The sequence below is a fragment of the Coturnix japonica genome, chromosome 2, assembly GCF_001577835.2.
Source record: "Coturnix japonica isolate 7356 chromosome 2, Coturnix japonica 2.1, whole genome shotgun sequence".
Lineage (NCBI taxonomy): Eukaryota > Metazoa > Chordata > Aves > Galliformes > Phasianidae > Coturnix > Coturnix japonica.
The window spans coordinates 26,734,622-26,760,760 of record NC_029517.1 but is presented as its reverse complement, the minus strand read 5'-3'; the positions used below and the strand labels follow the sequence as shown (position 1 = coordinate 26,760,760).

At 36.5% G+C, this 26,139-nt stretch overlaps 1 protein-coding gene across 2 annotated transcripts in view; it reads right to left on the bottom strand.

The window, feature by feature from the left end:
• Positions 1-26,139, bottom strand: part of HDAC9 (histone deacetylase 9) — a 440,456-nt gene that overhangs the window by 383,495 nt on the left and 30,822 nt on the right. For both annotated transcript variants that reach the window (XM_015853723.2, XM_015853724.2), the window contains exon 2: positions 21,969-22,079. In XM_015853723.2, coding sequence (XP_015709209.1) covers positions 21,969-21,990 — 22 coding nt within the window. In that variant the 5' untranslated portion in view covers positions 21,991-22,079. The remainder of the gene's footprint in view (positions 1-21,968; positions 22,080-26,139) is intronic.

The window sequence follows — 26,139 nt, the reverse complement described above, 5'->3', positions numbered from 1 at the left end:
GCTCAAAGTAGTGTTTTATTAGGATCCAGAGGTTTTTCTGAGGTTTTCAGAATTCTAGAGATCTAGCAAAACTGGATAAGTTGACTGGGAATCAGCTATAGGAAGGTTGAATAAAGCAGTCCCAGGCATTTTACTTGAACAATGATTCAAATAATTCTTGTAGTTTTATTTTCTGATAATTTAAATGCATAAAACTACTTGTCTCTTGAGGTATTTTGCATTATGATGTTGACCAAACAAATGTTTCAGATGTCAGCCTTCAGGTTTTCAATTAGCACAAATAAGCCCAGCATTGAGCTTTGCCTGTGGACTGGTACAGCTTCATCTCAATGAAGAAGTGACTCCATGAAGCACAGAAAAGTCTTTTTTGTATTGCACAAGTCACCAGAGGCTGGAAGGAAGAGCAGAATAGAGGATGCCTGGCTAAAAAAAGGATGCACTCCAGAACAACAATGACAAAAAAAAAAAAAAAAAAAAAATGTTCTCACCTTAATTAAGGCTTAAACCTTTTTCAAGGGTTCAGCAGTCCTGTGGATGAGGGAAGGTTGGACAGCATGGGCTCTGGCTTCTTGAGATTTTTATTGTGAAATATAACATTGAAGGTTTTTAAGGAAATCTGGTATAAGAGGAAAAATTCTCTATTAGTGAAATGGATAGGATGAGAAACTGGATGAAGGTAGAAAAAAGGCAGAAATAAATGGTCGGATGTGGTAAATATGGGAGAATCATGCAAGGATCTCTACTGGGAACTCTGCTGTTTGGCAGTTTGCTAGTAATATGGGGCTGCTTAATAATTAAGGATGAGTAACAGCTGTAAAGAAGTTTAGGAAGAGTTAGAGTATCATATATGTCCTATTTGTACTTTTCCCTAGACATCATCTAATGATAAATTGTTGCTGTTACATGTTATTTTTGCTGATTTCTAACTCTCCATTAGCATCTAACTAAAAAAAAAAGTGTATATATATATGCATATATATATATATATATATATTCTGCTTGTCAACAGTTTTAAAGCGGAAAATATATCTTCAGTAGAATTGGCTTTATTCTTCAGTTTGTAATTTTTACTATGCTTCTTTGAATATGGAACCTGCTAGCTTCCAAATGTGAGTAGCTTGGTATGGAGCAACATAGAATGCTGAAGGTCTGTGTGGCTGTAGGGGGGGGTTAATGATAATGATTAAGTGATGATGACCCAGCTGGATTGTGGGGCGAGGCAGTAATCAGGCTCTCAAGCAGATAAACTGTGGGAGCAGAAGTAGAGTTTATCTTGGTAAGTAAGAGGATTTCTGATGACTAAAGCAGCATGCTAGTTACTTGTTTTGCTTTTGTTCCACTAGTTTATGTAAACTGGATAATTTACTTCACAGTGGCATGTGGAATGCAGTACGACATGGAAAACTGAAAACCAAAGGGCAATAAATCTTGAGGCTTCAGGGTGAGCAGGCCCAGCTTCCTCCTCAGCATTCGTGTATCAGCCTTAGGAGCCATGGAGCAAATTCAGAAAACTGCAAATGGGGTTTTTAGTTTACTTCAGTTTTGACGTGTTATTCAAAGAAACCATTTTTAGGATGAGAACTTTGATATAGTTACCTGTCTAAAATATAGGCAATTCTTAGGTCACACTGCATCTCTTACATTGTTAAAAGAAAAAAAAAAAAAAAAAAAGAAAAGAAAAATCAACACACTGATTCCATAAATTTTAAAAGAAAAAGTAATTTAAAAGAAATACTTTAAGCATTAATATGCCTTATTAAAGAAAGTTTCTTTTTTACAGTTCATAATGAAAGAACACAGGAACTTGTCAGCTACAAAATTCAGTAGATGTTGGAATGATGCCCATTTAAAATGCAAAGAAATAATAGGGGTTTGAATAAGAAACTTATTGGTAAAATGTGAATATCTATAAGCATATGTTTTTACATTTCAAGCTAGATTTTGTTTTCCAGTTACAAGAGAAGTAATTTTTGTACATTCATACTCAGTTTGCTGCCATGTAATCCTGATCACCGCTGTTAGCTTGTATAAGTCTTGCTTTTTTTTTTTTTTTTTTTTTTTTTTTCTTTTGCCAGAGTATCTTCTATAAACAAGGTACAGTAGAGAAACAAAATCCAGAATTTTGAGCTGTCATTAGGAATATTATTAAACTCAATTAACATAATAAGTAATTATATTTCTTCAAGTACACGGGAGATATTCTGAATACATGTATGAGAAGTATTTAACAATTTAAATGTAAAAAGTGTAAATTCTCCAGTACGCTAAAATAGAAATATTATATATGTAAAAGATATGGTAACTCAAATCCAATGAAGCCATTTTCAGCAAAGTTACTTTAATTTATTCTGGATTATATAGCACAGAAGGCAACAACAGTGCCTTCTAGTAGGATAGAAATGCCACAGAACAATAGCAGATTAAAAAAAATAAAAGAAGGAAAATTTGTTCACCTCTTCCAACAATCAGTGACAGCCCAAGAGGAATGTGATCACTATCCAGAAAGATAATGCTCCTAACCCTTAAAGGAGGGTGAGGAAGCGTGACCTTCTGGTCAATCACATGCATTGCTTGCACCTGAGCTCCCTGGGTTAGCCATGCCTTCTCACCTGGTGCTCAACCATTGGTTCAGGCTGTGACCTGGCAATTGCACTGCAAGGATGTCTTCTGAACACATACCGAGCACAGGAGATTTGAATAAGACTTAAATATAATTGTTATGAAATGGGGGAATCTAGATAGTGTGGCATCTTGGAAAAGAGATATTCTAAGCATACAAATATCAAATAAGCACTGATGGGTCAGTAAAACATGGAACACCCACAATGCCTAAATCTTTCAACATATACATGGCATAAACAATTCATCTAACTGCAAAGCTGATGTTCAAGAACAAGATCAATAACAAGGTCTTATACAGATTTTCAAATTGAGATATCAACATTAATACAAATAACAAAATTGTTATGCGTTCAAATAGAATAGAGCGGGGAAAAACAAAAGGATGCAACAGAGCAGATCGCAAATGTCATAGTTGCTGTGTACCTATCAAAGATTCACTCCCAAGAAAGTGCAAATACCTCTAAAGAATTTGGAAAACCATGTTCAATAAAAGCAAGTAAAGGAGGAGTATCCAATGAAGCACACCTTAGGAAATGGAGAAGAATTAGCCGGGCCGTACATACTGCCAGTGAAATAGGCACCTCAGGGCCAAGCTCAGATATTCCTGGGTCTGGGCTATATCTATTATGACAGTGAGAATGCCTTTTCCTGACCACTTTGGCTTGACTTCCTCTTAACAAAACATAGAAAAACTCAGCAGCTCTTGGTACTTACTGACTGTTCTACAATTTATTCAGATATTTACAATTTATTTACAATTTATTCACCATGTGCCCCAGTGGCGCAGTGGTAGGAATGCCGCATTGCAACACCGGAGGGCCCGGGTTCAAATCCCCCCTGTGGTGTAAGTGGTAGAAGAGTCGCTCTGCTACACAGGGGCTCGAATCCTGGGGATTGGACTCGATGATCTCTAAGGTCCCTTCCAACCCGCACGAGACTGTGATACTGTGATACTGTGATTATGAATTACAAATAACCAATTTAAGTGACTTAGGACAATTTCATACTCAAAGTGTTACAGAGTAATTTGACTGGCTTCAGTATGACATTACCATGGATTTCCTTATGCAATAGGAACCAAACTTGGATAAATAAATATTTATGCTAAGTGTAATATTGTGAGTTTAAAATGGAGGGGGAAAAAACAAAAACAAAAAAAAAAACCCACAAAACCCATACAACAATATTTTCAGAAATTTCATCTAAAATGAACAAGATTTTCTGAGGAACAGCAAAATATATTAAAATAATCCAGACTTCCTTTCAAAGAAGAGTGTTCAGACCACCTAAACTCCATTATGGATATTCATTCAGGATTAAATTAATTCCATGCAGCTTAGTTCACATCCAAAATAAATTAAGATAAATTAAATTATGGCAACTGTAATTTTGAATCCATGCTGAACACGGATTTAATACAATTTAGCTAATCCACTTCAATTTATACTTCTAGTTACTGCAGACTAATTTTTTGAGTGTCCTTGTGTAAACAAGCACAACGATCTTAGTAATGGTGTGCAGAAGGACCTGGATAGTTTTAAGAGCATACTCCATACTCACATAAGACCACTTATAAAAAGTATTAGCCTTTATAGTTCTGTTTGTTTTTTCCCTGCTTAATTCTATTTTTAAAAAGCATATTTGCATTTAAATTATTAGGTTTGAAATGAAGAATTTCTCTTTTTTAGTGGTGCTAAAACAGGGACAAAGGTGTATTTTTAGATTAATGCTAAAAGAAATCTCAGAGGGAGATTTCCAGCTAAATCCAGTAACAATCATAATAATCAGACACTTCTGCATTCATTTCTATTTTTATAAAGGAAATTAACTATTATCTGAAACAACACATTTTTTTCTTAAAATTGGAAAGAAGTAATGCACTATGTGAAATCATTTTGCTATTTTCAGTGTTTATCTACTTTATCTATATATAGACATAAGCCAATCCCAGACATAACAAAGCAATATGTGTAATTCAGTCTCACATATGAACTCAAGCAGGTAGTAAAATAGCCTAAAATTACCCACTGCTCACAGTAAATGCCAAGCCCATGTTGCTTGTAATAATTCTCAGGCTGTGCACAGTGTGAAGGAAGGAGGAACATAATTGTCACCTAAATACAAAGTTCTATGGACATTAAGTAGCTGACACTCTGCTGAAGCCGTGTTTGAAGAATCAATGTAAGGCTGTTCTATACTGGAACAAAGAAGAATCCTGAATGGATAACTAAGCACTTGAAGCTACTGAGTATTTCTCAGTAAGCAAATCTATAATTTCTTAAATTTGGAAATGAGTTCATTTAATTTGGTTAATAAAAAATCTTGCAAAAACACAAAGCTAAGGCAACAACTGCATCCTATGACTGCGCTCACTTGTGTATCATCAGGGCCTTTTTTACAAATCTGATCCCCAAGAGGCCATGCATCATGCCATTCTTCAGTCAAGATGTACCAGGTTAGTAAATATTTAAACTAGTATATAGTCTAATACTTAAACTACTGGTGTGATCCAATTGCTATAATAGCCTAAAGTGCATCCAGAGAAGGTATGTCAGGTACTAAAATGCTCAGGGATCTCCAGCAGAGAGAAACAAGCCCTGAATAAAGAGCAATGAGGGAAAGCAGCCTCTTGTCCCTAGCATGATTTTCTGCTGAGTGCATCTCAGCCTACATTTTGCCGTGTTCCACCTTAGACATGGATTTACACAAAAACTAAATATGGTTCAAACAGCTGAGAATCAGTATAATCCCAAGTTATTTCAAATTTTTAATTTTTTTTTATTTTTTTTTTCCAGCACAAATGAAGTATGCTAAGAATACGAGAACAAGTAAATTTAGTGTTGGAATGCCTTTTACACACGGCACATGAAAAGAAAGTTGAGCCTTAAAAATGTAGCAATCACCAAATCAAAAGTCAATTATTTGCTTTAAATTGGGTGATGGTAGTAGATATGCAATACATTATCACTCTTTTCTAGTAGATTCCTCATAGAGGAAACTCTAAAATCTCAACCTAAGAGCTCAAGGGATCTCATTTCCCCTTCCTTTTCTCCCATTTAGGAGTTGGTCATATTTATCCTGTGGTAAATAAGACTGGGAACCATTTCTAGGTCAAAGACAAAATATTAAAGTGAAGAAGCCTGAAGCAATCAAATCATCACAGAGCTTTTTTTTTTTTCTACAGCTGAGATGATCTAAATCCAGACATTCATCAGTTTAAGACTGTGTGTCATGTATACAGCTACTTAAAAATTCCTCTGCACAGCTTTATCTCTTCTCCTGTCAAAAGCTAGTAAATTCCTATAATTTGATTTTAACCTCAAACATTTTAGAACCTGAATATAAGTGTTACTATTTTAAGATCCACTTGTAAATTGAACTTGCAATCATGCTCAGGCATGGACAGATTTTCAGGTTCTTAAGGTACTTCTTGTTTCAGCCAATCATCAAATAGACCAAGCCTGTGCAATTTAAAAAAGGAAATTAATCTAATTTAACAATTTTTAAATCACTTTTGAAAGTTATTTTCATGCTGAAATACTTTCAAAAAGCTTGTAAACTAAAATTCTGCCTGACATCACTTAGTATAAAAAATTACAAGCCACAAAAACACCAACTAATCTATTTCTCACAGTTAAAAATAATAATAATAACCTCATGACTCATGAGTGTGACAGGTGCAAAAGAATTAAATGGCAAGGAGAGAAAGCCACACTTACAATTTCAGACAGCTTTGCATTGCAGATATACTTAAATATAAATATTTAGGGAAAAAAATGATTCCTACGTAACTATCTCTGAGCTAGTTCAGGTAGCTACTGCTCCCTTCAGAAGTAGGATGGAATTATTGCGTGCTCTCTCATAAGAGATTTAAGTTTATATGATAATGACAATCTGTATGGTAGGCACTGATGTTAAGAAATTCTGGGAGGTCAGTTGAGGAGAAGTTCCTACTGAACGTAAAGAAAAAGGTATGGAAGTCAAGGCATTCCATTCAGAAAACTGATTTAATTAAAGCAAAGAGAGCCAAGGTTGGGGGAAAAATAATAATAATAATAATAAAAATTAAAAAAAAAAAAAGTAATAATGACAAACACAAGAACATCAAGATCTCAATCCAGTTATCATGGAAAATTGAAAAAAAAAATGGTGGGGGACAAATAAGATGTTTTATCGCTCAGTATGATTGTTTCATGCCAGCTGTATGTGATTTCTATCAGCTTCCAGCGAAGAACCTTAACCAATGCTTGTTTTCAAAGGTGTTTATGCCAAAATTCAGTTCTGTATTTTCTGTATTTTTGGATTTTATGTTTTCATTTCCTAAAAAACCTGATCACTGCTTTTTAGGATTGTATAGCTTTGCTTTGTTAAAACATTTCATAAAAATGGCAGCTTCCTGAAATACATTCTATTTCCTTCACCCAGGTTTTCACATAAACACTAGCCTAGTTTGATAAGTGGTATTCTAAATAGCAAGTTAGACACACATGGATAGAATTATGTGGAGGCTGATCTCATTTCATATTGTGCTACCCCAGACTTAGACCTTGTAAATAGAGCAAAGATGCTGCTGCATGGTGAGATAGTCACATTCAAACCCTTTCATGCCAAGCAGAGTTCCCTCTCCCATACTGTTCCACATCAGATAAAACAGACTTGAGCTTCCATTTCTCACTTCCTGGACTACTGTCTTGTCCGATGACAGGTCCCCAGAAGCAGGACCATGTATCATTATGACACACGTTTTTTATAGTGCTTTACTCCTACAAACTTCTTAAGTCCCATTGATCATTACACCATCAACTTCATTTCAGCCATTCTCACCCCAATTTCAGTGGGATTATTCCCAGAGTAAAAGAGTAGTTGTACAAAGATGCATAGTCATAAACTAGTTCCTACCAAATACAGCCATGAGCAGTTATTGTGCATGCCTCTGAATGCAGCATTATGTAACCTTCCCTTGGCTTACCCGTCTGGAGAAATATTAAAATAAATTAACATTTTACTGGTTCTCTAATTGGAAGTGTCTGTTTGAAACAAATATGTTTATCAAACAGTTTGACTGGGAAAATACATTACTGTAGCTGTAGTTACCCAAATTACATGCTGTCTAAAGCAAAAAGGGCAAAAGCCATCTGGCTCATATAACTTACATTTTCTAGACAGCTTGCAGCTGGTTCTGATTAAGCAGCATCTCAGTACTCCCAGAGTTCTATTTTTAACTCTACAGGTTTATTTTTAGGACTCACACATCCCAGGCACATGATGTTTACATTAATAAGTGAACAACCGCCTACAGTTAAGAAAAGCTTTGTGCAATTCTTGTGGCAAAGTCACTGCACAACATGGATGGATGGATGGATGGATGAATAAAACATCATGTGCACTAATTAAAGAGACCTTGCCCACCTCCGATCTCTCCGTAGGACTGCAGAAAGCATCTCTACAGAGCTTGACTGGCAGGAAGGAGAAGAAGGTGCTAGACAACAGGCTGATTTGCTACAGAAATAGCATTCTCCTTGCATGTCCTAGTGGTAGAGCGCATACGTCCAACTACTCCATAAGAAAATCTCTTTTCCCAATGGAATATATAGACCCAGACAGCTCATCTCTATATGCTGTGCAACCAAATGTACTAAGTAGTGTAAATATTGTCCCCACCATCTAAGAACATTAATATTGAACAAGAAAAAAAATGTATAATTCAGAATGACTGTAAGCTCCTTCTAAAGATCAGCAGCTGTCAAAACCATGAATACTGCAAGCCCAGGAAGTACTGGAAAGCCTATTTGCAGATACACATGCACAGAAATGCATATGCAATGTGCACCATTTTTTGATTGTAATATACCTGGTCTTCCCTGTACAATTAAACCTAGTCACAAGGATATTAAATGTACACACCAGAAAGGTTCAAGGGAGAACATAGGATATTTTGGGTTCATTTTTCAGCTGACCAGTTGAGAGTTTCTTATATTGCTGAAAGAACTATGTTACTAAATTGCCTTTCACAGACAGAATTTCACCCACGAGTCAGCCACACCACTCATTCTTTGGTGTCTCCCTGCCCTCTGCAAGTCTATAAGTATACCTAAATAGCTGATTTATATCAAAACAGTATTTGTCACAACTTCCTTAGATGCTAATGTATTAAGGAGAGTGCACAGAACTTTCTTGCATTTTCAGCTAGGGAAAGTAAGTGGAGTCCTTAATTATACCCAAGCAAAATGCATATTCTAATATAACACTTTGAGAAGGTAAAACATTGATGAAGGCACAGAAATAACATGAGGGAAAAGTAATGTAGCCATTTCATTCAGGGACATTATGTTTTAAGAAAAAGCTGGACAGAAGATACAAAGCAGTCAGAGGCTATTTCAAGATTACCCCATCCTAACTTACACTTAGTTGAAAATATGTCCATAAAAACGTGTCTAAGGCAAATTCTGAATGTTTTGATGCAGAAAAAAAAAAAAAAAAAAGGAGATTTACCAGTATCTCAGACATCATTTGAGCAATACAGAAGAGCTGTCAGCACTCACAGCAGCTTCTAAAAGCTGAGTCAGGAATATCTAAATGAGCCGTATTCACTTGACCTCACTTAGAGATACACTTCAAGGCTAGAGGAACAACTTCAAGTACCCGGGGGGAAGCTGTGAAAAATATCTGATGTCTGTTTTCTTCATGTAGCCTAGAGAGCCTTTATTGCAGCACGCTGCCTCAAAACGCTGCTGCCTCAAAATGCAGGCTAGTTGTATTTTATTTCTTTATTTTAAAGCAGAGGTTCTGCTCACTTCTTATTAAATAGCTTCTGTTGAAATACATTGCTGGCATCATTACTCAGACTCAACTCCCTCTATTCTTAATGAGAATATCCCAATTAAGTGGAAATCACACATAGGCTGCATGTTATAATGAGACAAAGGATTGCTAATGCTGTTCCAGAGTTAGAAAGCTGACTGTTGAAACTATTAACATCATTTTGCACCTCTGATTGGGACATTATGTGATTCACAGAACAGTGAGAATACACAATAATTAACAGGTCTGCATACTCACAGAAAACGTCTTTTTCATCTACCATGCCCCAGATAAGTAAACCTTCATAAATTTTCCATTCAGATCATTCTCCATTGCTCAGCATAGCAAGAATCAGAAATAAAGACATTGTGAAACATCCTTATATGTGTCACATAGACATTTAGTTTTGAAGAGCCTGCATCTCATTTCTGCAGAGAACAGATGTAGCTGAATATATTAGTATGTGGAGGAAGACTGATGTGAGCATCTGTCATCTTCATCACTTGTGCCATGGCCAAGTCCTACAAGCCAAATGGGGAGGGACAGGGAACCTGGTTAATACATAATCTAGATACTTGAGAATGACTATGTTTGCAACTTAGGGGTTATTATGCAATGAGAGAATTAACTCTTCATGTACTCATGTATCAGATACCTTTTCCTTTGGTTTTTATTGTCCACATACAGTTTCTGAATAGAAACAACTCAAGTATCAAGGTCAGACAGACCACTGCACTGGAGTGACGCTATCAAGAAACCACATTTCTTTGCCTAAAGAATCCTTTACAGGAAGTTTCATGAATAAACTGTTACGATGTAATTTCAGAAAGAAGAAAGCTCAGAAGGACTAAATATGAAGAGCATTTGTGCAGTTTAAAGCAAAATAAATAAATAAAAATTAATAGATAACAACTGCAGATAAAAGAAAGGGGGACAGATACAAACAAAGGATTAGAATTCTAATTATCCTAATAAGGGAGGTGAAGAGTCATAAATAAATAAGATGAAATACAAAGGCAAATAAAAAGCAATATAGTTTGGGTAGAAATGGAAAATAAACAATAAGCAAACATAGTAACTATCAAGCAAAACTCAGAAATATACAGCAATATATAGAAGAGTAGATATTAGTAACCCTGATCCACCTTCTACAATATATTGCACTAAAATTTATAGTAGCCAACAGTAAAAAGCTATTCAAAGAACAGGCAACTCTCCAATATATCATTAAGAGTGGAAGGTGGAGATGCAAGATAAAGATTTAAGGTTTTTTGGTTTTTTTTCCTATATCACTACCTGGAAGAAGATACCCATTTTTAGACAGCAAATGGAGAGTCTAAGAAATAAAACTGAAAAATACTACAAGTCTTAGTAGTATGATCTATGTCAAAAGGTTAAAGAAACAAATCCAGCAGAGACTGAGAAGAAACACTAGCAAACCTAGGAAAAGAATGCTGAAGGAATGAGGAAGCAAAAAGGGTAGTAGAGATCACTAGTTCTCAAATCTGCACACTAATCAGTAGCTAAAAACAATTTGTGACAAAGGACACTGGTTTGGAATTGAGAATTACTAATATGACTTGGTGATCTGTTTTCATAGAAACCGTAAGTTGAGCCAAAAACTCCTAACATCACATATTGATTAAAAGGAGCTTTGCCAAATAATCTCAGGTTGCCTTCCGTTCTGCCAAAGCTCCCAAAGCCACTACCTCCAGCACACCACATCACAGCCCCAGACACTACAAACTCTTCAGAGTTTGGTTTTGCCCTAGGACTCCTGGCAGCTGCCCAGCTAAAACATTTCTGTCAGCTTTTGTCACAGCTTTGCACACACAGAGAATAGGCATTATCTATGGATTACATGACTTCAAAGTCCTTTCCCTCTCCAACATGAGCAACAGTCTGAAATAAGATATTGATTTTATTGATCTATTTCAGACCACAGTAAGCTTTGAAAAAAAAAAATAAATCTTAGAGTTTACAAAACTTGTGTGCCTGAAGTGCAATGTATGAAGAAGAAGAAGCTTATGTTTCCAGGTATAATCATGCATACAGTCAGGTCATCAAGAGGGATCCTGGAGTCCATACTACTGTCAGTTTTTAAGACAGATGTTTGCCCAGCATCCCCAGGGAAGATCAAGGGCTTTTAAAATATGTCTTGAGATAAGTCTGAACCACAAATTCCGTTCATTCAGTAGAGCCTGGATCCAGCTCACAACTCACACAGCACAAAATACTGTCTTAAGTTTGGTCCCTTTAGATATGCTGCATAGCAGTACTTAATTTCTAGATTATTCCACCAACTATAACATTTCAGAGTTTCTAATGAAAATTTGAAATCATCACCAGCTTCAAAATTAAGGTGCTACAAAACAGCCGTGCATTTTTATGAGTTCCCCAATCTGAAAATTACCTGTTATAAGTGTTTTAATTATCACTACAGAAACACTTATTCTGCAGAAACACATCTGGGCTGCTAAAGACAAAATTAGGATGTGGTGCGTGGGTAGAAAAAAATTAAAAGTTGGTAAACACACCTTTTTTAAGGTGTTCAATATCATCAGTATCTAAGCTGCTAATTTAACAAGTGAAAAAATTAAAAGGAAGTTTGAAGGCTTCAAATTTATATTTCTGTATAATACATAATTTTATGTTTTAGAAACACATCACTAAAAAGTTAATATTATAAACTACTGTGTGATCTCTCACAGAATCATCAGGTTATAATGGAACTTAAAGCCCATCCAGTTCCAGCCCTTCTGCTATGGACAGGTCTGCCTCCCACTAGATCAGGTTGCCCAGAACCGCATCCAACCTGGCCTTGAACATCTCCAGGAATGGGGCATTTCATTTCAACAAAACAAGTTTCACATAGTTTTAACTGCCTTGTGCTGCATAAATCCTAATAAATAGTAAAAGATTCTGGATACTGAACTTTAAAGTGCTATTTGACTGACAGTGTGAACTTATCGGTCATTTGAGCTAAAGGATGAGAAGGCCCAGTGGATCTCCAAACTCAAGTCAGAACTAACTTCTTTTAATATATAAAGACCAGAAATGACCAATAAATAGAAGATGTGTTAAGAAGTTTTTTTGTATCCCTCCATCTTTACCTAGACCTAAGTAATCTTGTCGTTCTGGAGACTGAATATGCACCTACCCAAAGATTACTTGTGAGCAATTTTTTTAAAGGTAGTAAACAATTTCATCTTGTCTCTTTCTTTCTCTGCTTGCCAATACCATTGTTTGTGTGGCTATGTAGTAAACCACAATGAGAAACCAATCCAAGCTAAAAACAATACTTCTTTTTTTTTTTTTTTCCTTGGGAACAGATGAGTCTGGATCAGTTCCCAAATCTGGTTCACCCAGTAGCCACACAAATAAATACACCTGGAATGGCTGAACAGTGAATGAGAAGAGGGAGAACCAGGGTTGCTTATTCTAGTCTACCACTGAACAAGGCCTTTCTCAAAATGTAATCTCCGCTTGGCGGCTTCCTGACTTGCAAAGTTCCCCCATTCATTCTCCCACTGCTGGTAGCTCTCATGCACTCCCATGTTGTCATTTCCCCACCTCCCTCCCCACACACTGACAGACACACAGCAGTGACTCCTGACACTGAACCATTTAGTACTCACAGAAGTGAATCAGCAACCTGATGAGTGAAATCACTCAGCAGCAAAATAAGTTTGCAGTTGTGCAGGGAACCATGAGCACCTCCTACACTACTTGTGCTCTCAAATAAAAGAGTTTAAAGGGCTTTCCAAGCTAAGAGTGACATTAAAAAAAAAAAAAAAAAAAAAAGATTTTGTTGTTGTTAATCTAGATACTGTAAAAACAATTCCCTAAATCTTACAGCCCTGATAGCATTTTCTGAGCCTCCTGTATGTGTCAGATTTAGCATCCCATAGACAGAGGAGCAGGCTCCCATGATGGCCTTGCTTTGCTTCCAGCCTTGAAGTGGCCATAAGTCCAAATCCACCTGTCTATCTGTCAGAGCTGCAGCCCCTCAGCCACAACAGGAGCAAGGTGCAGTATAGGAATCAGATCCCAACATCACAATATGGAACTTAAACACTTGCTGGAATTAAATATGGCATAGTCATCTCCTTTAGTTGACTTGTTTCAGATCCTGACACTACTTCCATCCTTTTCTCAAAGCAAACATATGTACTTAGGGAAAGCTTCACAGTTTAGGTTGAAGAGGTTACATCAAGTGCAGCCAAGCTTCAAGAAAGCAAAGCAAGATGCTCTCATTGTGCAAGTTGCCTGCTACCACAAAACAGCTTAGGGTTACCAGCATTAAAGCAGAAGCAAAGATATATTTCCTAATTTTTCAGATTTACTTAGAGTGATGGCAGACTTCAGTAAGAGCACATGAATATTTTTTCATATATTCTGTGACAACTAAAGCAATTTCTAGGCAGCTCTGAGGATTAATAGACTGTAAAGATTTGTCACATAAAGACCTAGATCCTTATCATTATCATGCATGTTCCAATGGTTAATGAGCAAGACTGAAAAAAAGAAGCCCAACTGCTAACCTGAATTTGTCTACTTTCATCTTCCAGCCAACAGATATCATTAAAGTTCCTCTGTAAGATTAAAATTCTTATGTATCTAAAATCTTTGGCACATCAGTAGTACATATATACATATATATTATACATATATATATATATTATACACACACACACACACAAACATATATATATATATATATATATTACATCACATAGTCTCTCAACCTACTGAAAAGAAGGCAGACTGAATTCCTGATGATTCTTTATGTTTTCCAGACTGTGCATTATTTTTGAAAAATCTTTTTCAAAGTCCTTTTGGAAGCGTTGCTATCAGAATTAGAGCCAGCACTCTAAGAATAGCTTTGTTCACATAGTCTAGAGGGAGAATCAAGGAAAAGTTTAGCTTGACCCTGACCAGCTCTTCTTTCCACTGAAAAGGAAACTAAGACATATTATTTGCAGTTCAGTACAAAGCTTCTCTCTATCCCCAATACCAGATTTGGCCACCATAGAAAAAGCATTACTTAGCATTCAGCTCCCAGGTCACAGGGCTGGCAACAGTCTCACAAGATATTTACAGACTCCTTACAATGAATATTCTACAATTTTCCTCTTACAGTGCAACATTCCTTGTTTCTTTTATTTGATGAAAATGCTTATTTTTCAAAAGAAGCAACATTATCAAGAGGACTCATATGACCTTAAAAACCATATTTATTACAACATAGCTGATCTTAGCATCACCAGAATTAATATTTTTCTCTAGATAATTGATAAAAATAGTGAGTAATGTTAAATTAATAATAAATTTCTACAGAAGTCTCCTTGGAGAACCTTCAGAATGAAAATTTTCCCTATGCACAATGCTTTCTGAGATCTGTTAGATAGTTTTTATTTCATTTAATGCTGTAATGATTTTGGATAGTGTGATATTCAACAGATTGTCACATACCACAGAAGCCTAATTATATTCCTCAACAATTATCTTATATCAAGCAAGCTTTCTACCACCAAAAATATTAACCGTTTCTTTGAAAAGCTGTAGCTTTTATTTCATCAGAATCATGTTAGCTGACACGAGTTCCAATCCCACATTACATTCTCTATAGAATCTTCTTTCCTGATGTCACTCAAAATAAAAATATATGTTTACCTTTATGCATATCTATGTGTACTTAAAACACTATTTGCTTGGAGTAGAGAAGGCTCCAGGGAAACCTAATTGTGGCCTTGCAGTACTTGAAGGGAACATATAAACAGGCAGGGGAATGGCTGTTTACAAGGCTGGATAGTGATAGGGCAAGGGGGAATGGTCTTAAACTGAGACAAGGGGAGGTTTAGGTGAGATATTAGGACAAAGTTTTTCCACACAGAGGGTAGTGACGCACTGGAACAGGTTGCCCGAGGAGGTTGTGGATACCAAATCCCTGGAGGCATTCAAGGCCAGTCTGGATGTGGTTGGTGACCCTGCACATAGCAGGGGGGTTGAAACTAGATGATCATTGTGGTCCTTTCCAACCCAGGCCATTCTAGGAAAACAAAATATGTTCCTAGATTTTATAACATTTTGAAGTCTATTTTAGAACATTTAAAATTTTGTTTATACAATTAAAATATTCTTGTATTGTCTCCTGGCTCATAAACAGTTACTGTCTATGTACACTACTGTAACCTTTCACTGGCTTTTAATATTAAATCAGCAGTGGTGATTTTGAAGCATTTTCTTTAGTCTTCGGGACTATGAGGAAAAAGATTTATAAAAAGCAGAGAAAAGCAGAATAAAAAAACCAAAACAACAACAAAAAAAAACAAACGAACAAACAAACAAAAACGGAGAAATCTATTCCCAAAGGGGAAAAACTTATTAAAGAAAATCAAAATTAAGACAGAAAAAAAAGTGATGCAACAGCATCTCTCGTCCCAATAGATGAACAGCTTTCCATAATATAATACATTCTATTAAGCAATAGTTTGCAATAGCTAGAAAACTGCTCTACAGTTTGGATTTCCAAGTATTTTTTTCTGTATCATCTATTAATATGCTCTAACAATATCACTTGCCATCTTCTTCAACAGAGAGTATTCTACCTGAAGTAATTCCCTGAACTACTGAAGAGTTTCTGGATTTGTTTTTAATACAAGTGGTTTAATTTCAATATTCCAGTGTTATTTTTAATTTCACAGTGACAAGCACAGAACAAAATCCAAATCATCAGGGTGACAGGAGGCAGAACAGGATCACCCTGAATTTTTCTCTGGGTACAAGACAAAAATCCAGTGTTATCATGTCCCCATGATCTTTATATTTACAGAAATATATTAATTTATAAATTTATGTACCACCATTCCTAATAGTTCTTGGTTTTCTTTTAAATAATCTGGGTAAGAAATACTGTATTGAATTAACTTTAAATGATCTGTTCAGAAAAAAAGCTAGGGTTAGAATCCTTCAGAACTGAGCTGGTATTTACGTAACAGGAAAAAAATCCCTAAACACACAGCCATGTTAATGGGAGATGCATTTCAGAACATTAGGCAGTCAGAGACAAATGACTCCAAAATAGATCCATGAGTAATAATTCACCACTTGGGCATTATATAGTATTATAGAAAAACAAGTCTCACTTAAAGCAGCAGTTTAGCTATCCCGTTTAAGAGCAAATAACATATTATTTTCTATCTAAAGCTTTTTATACATACAAACCAGTAGAGAACATGCAATAGCAACAGGATGTAAACATTTCCTTAATGATCTTACAATTTATAACAATCAAAGCAAACAACTAAACATCAGCATCTTCCCTGTTGGGATTCAGCATTTACTTCCTAGCCCTACAGATTAGAAAGAGTCTGGTCCCTCAAGGTTCAGAGAGTTGAGATCAATTTAACAGGTTGCAGCGCTATTGCAAGTCAGTGTTGCTACACAGGAGACCTATTCATTGCACCATCATACAACCTAAGGAAATACTTATGTGCACTGGTGCTGCAAACAAATCCTATAAAAAGGAATTCCTCAGATAGTATTTCAATAAAACATGCATAATTCTTTCTAGTTCCACATCAGGTCTTTCATTGGCCTTTCTGACATTATAACTATCAAGGAAAAGCAATTCCAAATACTTCCTCTACTTTTACACCACAGCAGAGAGCTTCTACTAGTAGAAATGCCTCAAGGATTTACAGATCCCACTGGAAAATACAGAGAAGTATAGCACGATACACAATACTTTAAGCCTCCTATAGCATTTCAAGCTTTTTTATTGACATAACAAACTATCCTTGAAATGGTTAAACTCAGTTACAGAGTTGCACTGCTTTACTAGTTTGCAACTTGTTTTTAGTTCGTTTTCTTTTTGTTTGTTTGCTTTTTTAAGGTACGCTGCTCACACAGAAGATAAGAACATATGAATGTACATACATAAGCTTCATACATAAGCTTTTTAAATGTGGGCCAGATAAACTGTAAAATAAAAAGCAGAAATACCATTCTGCTTTAATCTACAGCCATGACATAAAATGCTGATGTTACAAAAACCTTATGGGCAATTCAACTGATACAGAAGGTACACAGACTGATTTTTATATAAAGTAGCATCTCAGTATTGCACAGAAGAAAATGTGCTTTTGAATATAATCTATACTAAATGGGAATGTTTACAGCTTCCCACCAAGAAATTACGTTAAACTGCTCTAACTACTGGCTGCAGCTGAATAAGGCAACCTATTGCCTGAAGAAGCCTGAGATTTTCAGAGGCAAAAAAGAGAAAGAGCATAAAAAACCCTACTTTAATGCTATTCAACACATCTCCAGCAGGCTTTTATCATTTAAACCACTGCCAATCCAATTAATATTTCTTTTGGGGTACTGGGGGTATTTCATCCACTACTGCAGAATCTTAGAAGTAAAATGAGTAGATGTAATAAGAAAATTCAGTAATTTTTAATCTTCTTAAAAGCTAACAATCAAGTGTTAACTACTCACACAAATGGGAGGACATCGCTATCAGTATAATCTCTTTCACTTTATCACAGTGGCTGCGCTTGAAGGAGAAGTGACTATGAAAAGGTGACAAAACACAGCAAAAATCACATCTTGGAATATCTTGACTAGGAGAGAAGAGATACTGAAACAAGCTCATCCTGCTTGTTACACAGCATTTACCCCTTAGCAGGAAACAAGAACAGTGTCCAGATAAATCCTGCCTCATTTCAAGCTTTTAATAAAGACCACTATTCACTCTAAAAGCCCTTCAAAGTCAAAAAATAGGTGGGGAGAGAGAGAGAGAAGCAAGTCATCTTGTAAACGTGCTTCAATATCGGTGTACCAGTCTACAGATACTAGAAAGCAGCATTAAGACATGAAGCAATACCACTGACTCCTGCAACAACAGAAGATGAGTATCTCCCAAAATCCATATCATGCAAGAGACAGGGGCTAAGGAAAAGAAAAACTGGATTCTGTTGGTGATACTGCCCTTGAGTTTCATAACTGTGTTTCCACAGGTAAACACTGGCAATGGGAGAAATGTTAGCCTCATTGTTAAAACTAATAAATAACTAAATTCAAGTTCTCTCACAGCTTCAAAAGGAGAGGGCTGCAATTTGAACTATTAAGAGGCTTATAGGCAAGCAATGAAACCATGAATTTTCCCATTAGATGAGTAGAACTCAAGCATGACTCAGTAAAACAGTTCTCTTATAATGCAAAGACTTGAGTATCAGAATGGCCATACAAACTTTATTTTATTTTAAAAATCCTATTTATTCATTTGCTCATCTTCCCATACGATACTGCATACATTTTGGGAAGACTAATTAAAGTTCTCCAGGCAAACTTAATAATGGCACTTTCTGACTACTTGACTTTTCATTAAATCTCTCTAATACTTTTTATAAGTTGAAATTAAGCTACTAGATACAGATATGCTGAATTTGATAGTCTCATTCACTTTAGCAGAGCTGAGATTTCATTCTTCCTGCTGTCTGTCAACCTCTAATGTGATTTCCCAAAGGTGCTAGAACTTCTCCATAGAGATAACACAGTGATAAGTATTTTAAATGAAATCCTGGCTCTGTACAATGTACTGAATTGTTCATATGTGAGGACATCAGTGTAGTGCCATAGGCAGCAGACAGTGAGCCTGCTTCCTTCCTGAATCAGAAAGTAAATTCAGTGATCAGGATACACATATATAATGCATATAAACCATTCTACTTCTTAAAACCTGCACAAAAGCTGAGAGATGTGCTGCATAGCTAATAACTCTCAGAAAAGGAGAGAATATCAACTTAGAAAAATGAGAACTAGAAAAGATGTATACAGTATATGCATGTTTCACATACATCTGCAAATAAGAAAGCATGAAGAGTCCATCTGTAGCAAAAGTTAAAAGCAATGCAAAATCACTTCAGTTATACACTGTACAAACTTCCTGACCAGTTCTTTTAAAAATCTGAAGTTCTCATAAGAGCGAACAAAACACATAACAATTTTTCATTCAAAGTAGGCAACTCACTGTGTTCTTCATGCTGAAGCTCAGTGTTTCAGCTGTTTCCTAACCAACCACTTTCCAAGAGCAGGAGAGATAAACCAATGATTACTAGTTCTGAAGTTATTTAAAAATACTTCTACTTTCCAGAAGAATGCTCTAAATGTGGTTGATGAAACAGAAGTGATAGATTCATTAAGAAATCTGTGAATTTAGGAAACTCCTATCTTGTGGTGCCTGCTTTAAGATCAGCACACTTTTCTTTGTCTACCCCCTTTAGGGCAATCAGTGGCTTAATTTTCCACAGATGCTTTTGTGTGTCAAAGATACTTAACTTGTTTTCACACTGAACTAATTAAAACAAGGAGGGCTGAATATGATACACACTGAAGCAATATCAAAACTGCTGGTGGAATTCAGTTGAGATGTTGGGTAACTGAGGATAGTGAAAGTCTGGGAAGAGTAGACTCTAAGGACTAGATTTAAAGACATTTAGGCATCCAATTTCTACTGAAATGTTTCTAAAGTGCTTAGATGCCTTTACAAGTAACCTTGTTATATTGAATGCTTCTTCTTTATTGGATTTAGAAAGACAGCAGACGTGAATGCAACATTTATAAATGTTTTCATAGCAATGATATTACTGGAAAATTTACTTTTTTTTTTTTTTTTTTTTATGAAAATCAGCTTCATTTTGGCTATGGGTTTGTGTATACCATCTACTGCAAGAAAAGATACATTAGAAAGAGATCAAATTGAATGGAGTATCTTGGAACTTGAACTATACATTTAGGAAAGTATAAGATAATTTCCTACTAGTCACTAGAATACAGATGAAATAAAGAAATGCCTCTATACTGCATACCTCATGATCACTTGTATGGATAATTCACTGCATGTACTGAATCACACTATAACAAAAAAAGTATGAAACCCAGCTGTTTTATTCAGTGTAAGAGCAATTACTGCCACGTTTCAACTCTACAGACAACAACTCTCCAAAAAACCTCAATGAATTATATTTCTATGAGATAGGGCACCTAGCACAAAAACAGAGCTTACTGTTACAGTATTTTCCCTGATGCTTTTATAAGCTGTTTGTACAAAAGCAAAGCAGTTATAAAATAAGCCACCTGTAAAGGGTTATTTTACCAACAGTACTAGAAATAGATACATGGAGTGTGGGTGAATGAAGTGTGAACCATATGCAACATTGCACAGATTTGAACTGGCAACTCTCGATCCTCAAAAGGGCTCAAGTCAATGCATGTTCCATATGCAGCATTCTTCTTTCTTTGGAAGTTTGAATACTTGCTATAGGTACTAGCAGTTCACTACCTACTGCAGATTCACCTGCAGTAGCTCATTTTCCAGGCATGATATGAAGCACATTCAGAAACTTGTTAGACAGCCAGAAAGGAGGAAGCTCTGCAATGAATACCCAGTGTGGGCAAATACAACAGAATTCCCTCTGAATTCTTTCTTTAAAGAAAGCAGTTGTGCAAATAATAATGTAATCACTAAACAAAAATATGAAAAATTAAAACATTTTTAAATGCTTATTCACGTCCAGATATGATTATTCAATTTCTTCATAAGCTTTACAAAAATATTTAGAAAGCACTGACTTAAAATTCAGCTGATAAGATACTCTTCCAAAAATAGCCTTTTTCACCTGCATAGCCTTTATCTTATTTCATTATATAGTCACATCTTGTGAATTGTAGCTGCCATATCAACAGTACAGGTTGGGCGAGCTCTGCAGAGAGGGACCTGGGTGTCCTGGTGAGCAACAGATTGGCCATGATCCAGCAGTGTGCCCTCATGGCCAAAACGGCCAATGGCTTTCTGGGGTGTATTAAAAGGAATGTGGCCAGTAGGTCAAGAGAAGTGATTCTCCCCTTCTACTCTGCCCTGGTAAGGCCTCATCTGGAGTACTGGGTCCAGTTCAGAGCTCCCCAGTACAAAAAAGACAGGGATCTTTTGGAAAGAGTCCAGCAGAGCGCCACAAAGATGGTGAAGGGCCTTGAGCATCTCCCCTATGAGTAGAGACTAAGTGAACTGAGTCTGTTCAGCCTTGAGAAAAAAAGACTGAGAGGGGATCTGATCCAGGTCTATACATATTTGAGGTGTGGGGGGTGAAGTGACAAGGCCAGACTCTTTTCAGCAGTGTGTGGAGACAGGACAAGGGGAAACAGCCAGAAACTGGAGCATAGGAAGTTCTGCATGAACGTGAGCAACTTCTTTATGGTGAGTGTGATGAAGCACTGGAGCAGGCTGCTCAGGTGGGCCGTAGAGTCTCCTTCTCTGGAGATGTTCAGTACCCGCCTGGATGCCTACCTATGCAACATGGTATAGGGAACCTGCTTTAGCAGGGGAGTTGGACCCGATGATCTCTGGAGGTCCTTTCCAACCCCTAAGATTCTGTGATAAGTCACTTGCCAAATCCATTTCATCAACACAAAGTTCTGTATATCCTAACACGGGACAGTGTTCTGAAGGAGTGAGGTATAAAAAAAGGAAAAAAACTGACCTGGTTGTGTTGTGGAGCTCATTGCTGTTGATAGAACGATAGCTTCTTGATGGTGCAAAGTCAAACTGGCAGATGTTGAGATTTTGAGGTTCTGTCTGAAATGGGGTGAGTCTGTAGAAAGTAAAGAAAAAAAAAGAAAAAAAACAGTCTATATTTGACCTATACATTCACAGCATGCTATTTTAAGAGATGTCAACCACAAGTACACAAAATATACAAAATCTTTATCAAGACTAAATTTTCTTTCAGTCACATCAATTTTTGCTCTGAATTCAAAAGCAAAGGACCACTGAAATCACAATTAAAGCTAAAAATCCTTAAGCTTCAGGGCAGACTAGATAAATTTCTATTACAGTCCTTTTATAGCCGCAAAACAATGTGAGAAAGGCTGAACCCATCATTTTTCTTTCCAGTGAGATAAGGGAATTATAAGAACTGTTTGAAAGAGTTTGAAAGACTTAAGGAAGAGGAAAAGGGGTCATATCCTTACAGCTAAGCAGTGGGTAATTCATAGTTTTACTGCAGACTTTTGCAGTCAGCCTTGAAATGCGAATGTGCAGAAGCAGAGTTGTATTCAAAAGCCTTCCTGGAAGATGTACTGCTTCCTTTATCTCTAATATTTACATAGCTCAGAATAGAACTTGCTGAAATAATTAGCATAGTTTAATGGATCTCCCACTACCAGCTAATGACATCTCTGACACTACCAAGATAGTTCCTAATAGCGTGGGCTGCTCAAGAGTAGAGCAAGGAAGCTTTTGCAATTTCTCTGAATCTTTTCACAGTCCCATTGCACTCTCAGCTCAATGCAGAAGCAGAGGTAATAATATTCCTCTAATATTCCCATCTGCTGAAAGTTTTAAGCTGCAAAGAGGAAGCTTTCAGGAAACGAAAATATATTTTCATTCAAGCAGGATATAAACAGCATAATGGGAAAGAAGAGAAGGTTGTAGTGCATTACGATGACTGTGACTACCCTATTCAGCCACAGTTCCTGAAGTATTTAAGTAGCCAAAGATATTCTTAGTGTTGAATATTTTAGCAGCTTTTGTCACTTTTTTAAACCACCAACTGCACATTTAGTTTCAAGCTGAGCTCAGCCAAATTTCAGTTAGTGAACTGTATTTTAACCAATTACAATCATTTAAGTATAGCATAACTATCATTTGAGAAAGGGAAAGTCACACTTAGACATGTAAGTTCTGCCTTTATATCCTCTAAAGTAGCCTGCTCAAACAGGCACACTATTTGGACACAGCCAATATTCCAGCAGACAGCATCTGGAGAACTAAGATTCATGATACTTCATGGAAATCCTGAATACTTTTCTTTGTTTACCTCGTGCATCAAGTTTCTTGAAACATCAGACATAACTGCTATTAAACTGAACAGATTCCACTGTTAAGCAAATCCAAAAGCTCCATTTGTGCATATCTTTATGCTGACTGAGGAGCAGTTACATCCCCATCTAGCTCCAGGAAATATCAATGAGTACAAGTGCATAATTCAGGCTAGTGGAGTTTTAAGATTATTATTTAATTTCATAAGGATCGTTATTAACTTAGCAGCTACAAAGATAACGAAGAACATTTTCCAGGAATCCAACATATATTTATTCAGTATCCAGCCTCAGTTGCTGACTCTTTGGTATCTCATGGAAGGTAAGGTAGTGGATATTAACATTTAACTATGACATTTAGTAGAATGAATTTTTGGTAGAGATTTAAACTAAACATAACAGAAAAGTCTGAACATTATGATTTGACAGTACCCGAATGAAAACACTTTTATGATCACCAAAGCTAAAACTATTATTTCTTTTGACTTCAATTTGCATAGATCTTTCCATCTTAAATTTTGAACTAGTACAACCAGAGAACATGTGGTCAGTTCAGACAGTATTCTCAAACAGGTAGAATTACAATTCATGTAAACAAATCTTCGCTTTTTCTCCTCAATAAAAATAATTGCACGTAATTTTTGATACCTACACAAGGCAGTATGCTTGGCATGTTCCTTTCAGTGCAAATAACACTGCTCCACATTCCATCAACACAATAGCAGTAACTATCCCAAACTACCGCATTAGGGACACCAGTTTTGCTAATACTTTATAGAGCTAGGGAAGAGTTAAACAAGCTAGACATACACAAAGCCATATGAGCTGCCAGTTGAGATGCTCTGATAAGTGCCAATGGAGACAGCTAATGTCAATTTAAGACCACTCTCAGACTACCTGGAAAAGGCTTGGCACCATGTAAGGTTCATGAAGACCAGAAGAAAATGCTTCTCCTGTCTTAACACAGGGCAATTAAGAGAACATGGAGAGCTACAGAGTAGTCATCCTCAGTTCCATTCCTGGGAAGACAATGCAGTAAATAATCTTGGAAATAATTTCTACATACCTGAAGGATAAGTTTATCATGGGAAGTAGTCAAGATGTATTTAAGAAAGAGAATCATGTGGCCAGCTGATTTGTTGAGAGACATGATTATCTTGAAATTAGCAAGGCTTTTAGCACCATCTCCTGTGACATCCTCCGATGAACTGGTGAAATACAGACAGGTAAGCAGGCTGTGTGGTAGACTGAAAATTGGCTGAGTTGCCAGGTTCAAATAGTTGTCATCTGCTGCCCAAAGCCCAGCATTCACTCTGGTGAAGTACACCAGGAGAGGATACTAGTGTCCAGCTTAAGGCTTCATAGTGCCAGTGTCACGTGAAAATACAAGAGTGAGGAAACACTGATAATTCTGAAGACACTGGAATGTCCTTCTCATAAGGAGAGGCAGACAGAGACAGTATTGTTTAGAAAGAAAACTCAAGGAGAGCCTACCAGTGGGTACAAGTGCCTGATGGACTAAGAAGTAAAGGCAGAGCCAAGTTTTTTTCAGTGACGTGAAGTGACAGAAGAAGAGATAATGTCATCAAACTTTTTCCACCGTTAGTGAGGCCAAACACCTCAGTAACAGGCTGCCAAGAGTCTGTGGAGTCTCTATCCTTGTAGATATTCAAAGTCTGATTGTAAACCACACGGGGTAACCTGCTCTATCTGACCCAGTCTTAAGGAGGGTGCTGGACTGGCTGTCTCCAGAGATCCATTCCAGAGTCCATCCTCAGCTACTCTGAAACTTCATGATGTGGGAGCTAAGGATTTTTCCCTTTCAAAATCATCACGGAGAATCAGAACTGAGTATTCATTGAAGTCAAACCTCCTGAGAATAACTCCCATGTAATAAAACATTCCATTGGGATCCCCATAAAAAGATTTCTGTTAACTAATTTTGTGAATTCAGCTGCACTGGTAGTCTTATATTTTATGAAGTGATGTTGGCATCCTGCCTGATACTCTATTTCCATATATTTTTACGAAATGCAAAACTTTCATTAAACCAAGTGTTATTGCTAAAGTTCAGTTTTAACAACTCCTTACAACTATTATGCAAGACTTATATTATCAGACTTTACATTTAGAACCATGAAAATTTCCACACCATCATATGCAGAATTACACCACAACAGACACCCTCATTTAAACACACTTCTACTGATAAGCTGACATGCTTCCTTTCTTTCCTTTAATTAAGGAAATGTCATACTATAAATTATACAGTATAAACTGCAGTGCCACACGTTAGCATTGAATCAAAGGAAAAAAAAGGAATAGCATTGGCAGCAGTAGATTAAAATTTTATGTGTAAAATATAAAATCATGAAGATGAAGCAAGTGATTCCAGGACTCTTTTATATTATCTCCAACCCTTAAGGCAATCCACTTTAAGTGGACAATAACTTATCTCTTACTTGTTAGCCAAGCTATCACAGAAACATCTAGGTTGGAAAAGATCTTTGAGACCAAGTCTCATTACTAAATCATATCCCTTAGTATCACAACTTTGCCATAGCCCAGAGTATAGCAAATTATCTTTCTACCTCCAGGTGTATCACCAGAGGTGATGCAACACATCAGTGACTTGTGTTAGTGATACTGAATGAGCAAAACTCAGGAACAATGATGCTACTTCCTTGTTCTTCAAAAGAAATTCAGTGGTTCATATACTCCAAAGATTGATGCAGCTTTGAAAATGTTACAGAAAAACAATACAAAACAGAATTAAGATTATCATGCCCAGTGGCCACCGTAAAGCCTACGTTTCCCATTACCATAGATACA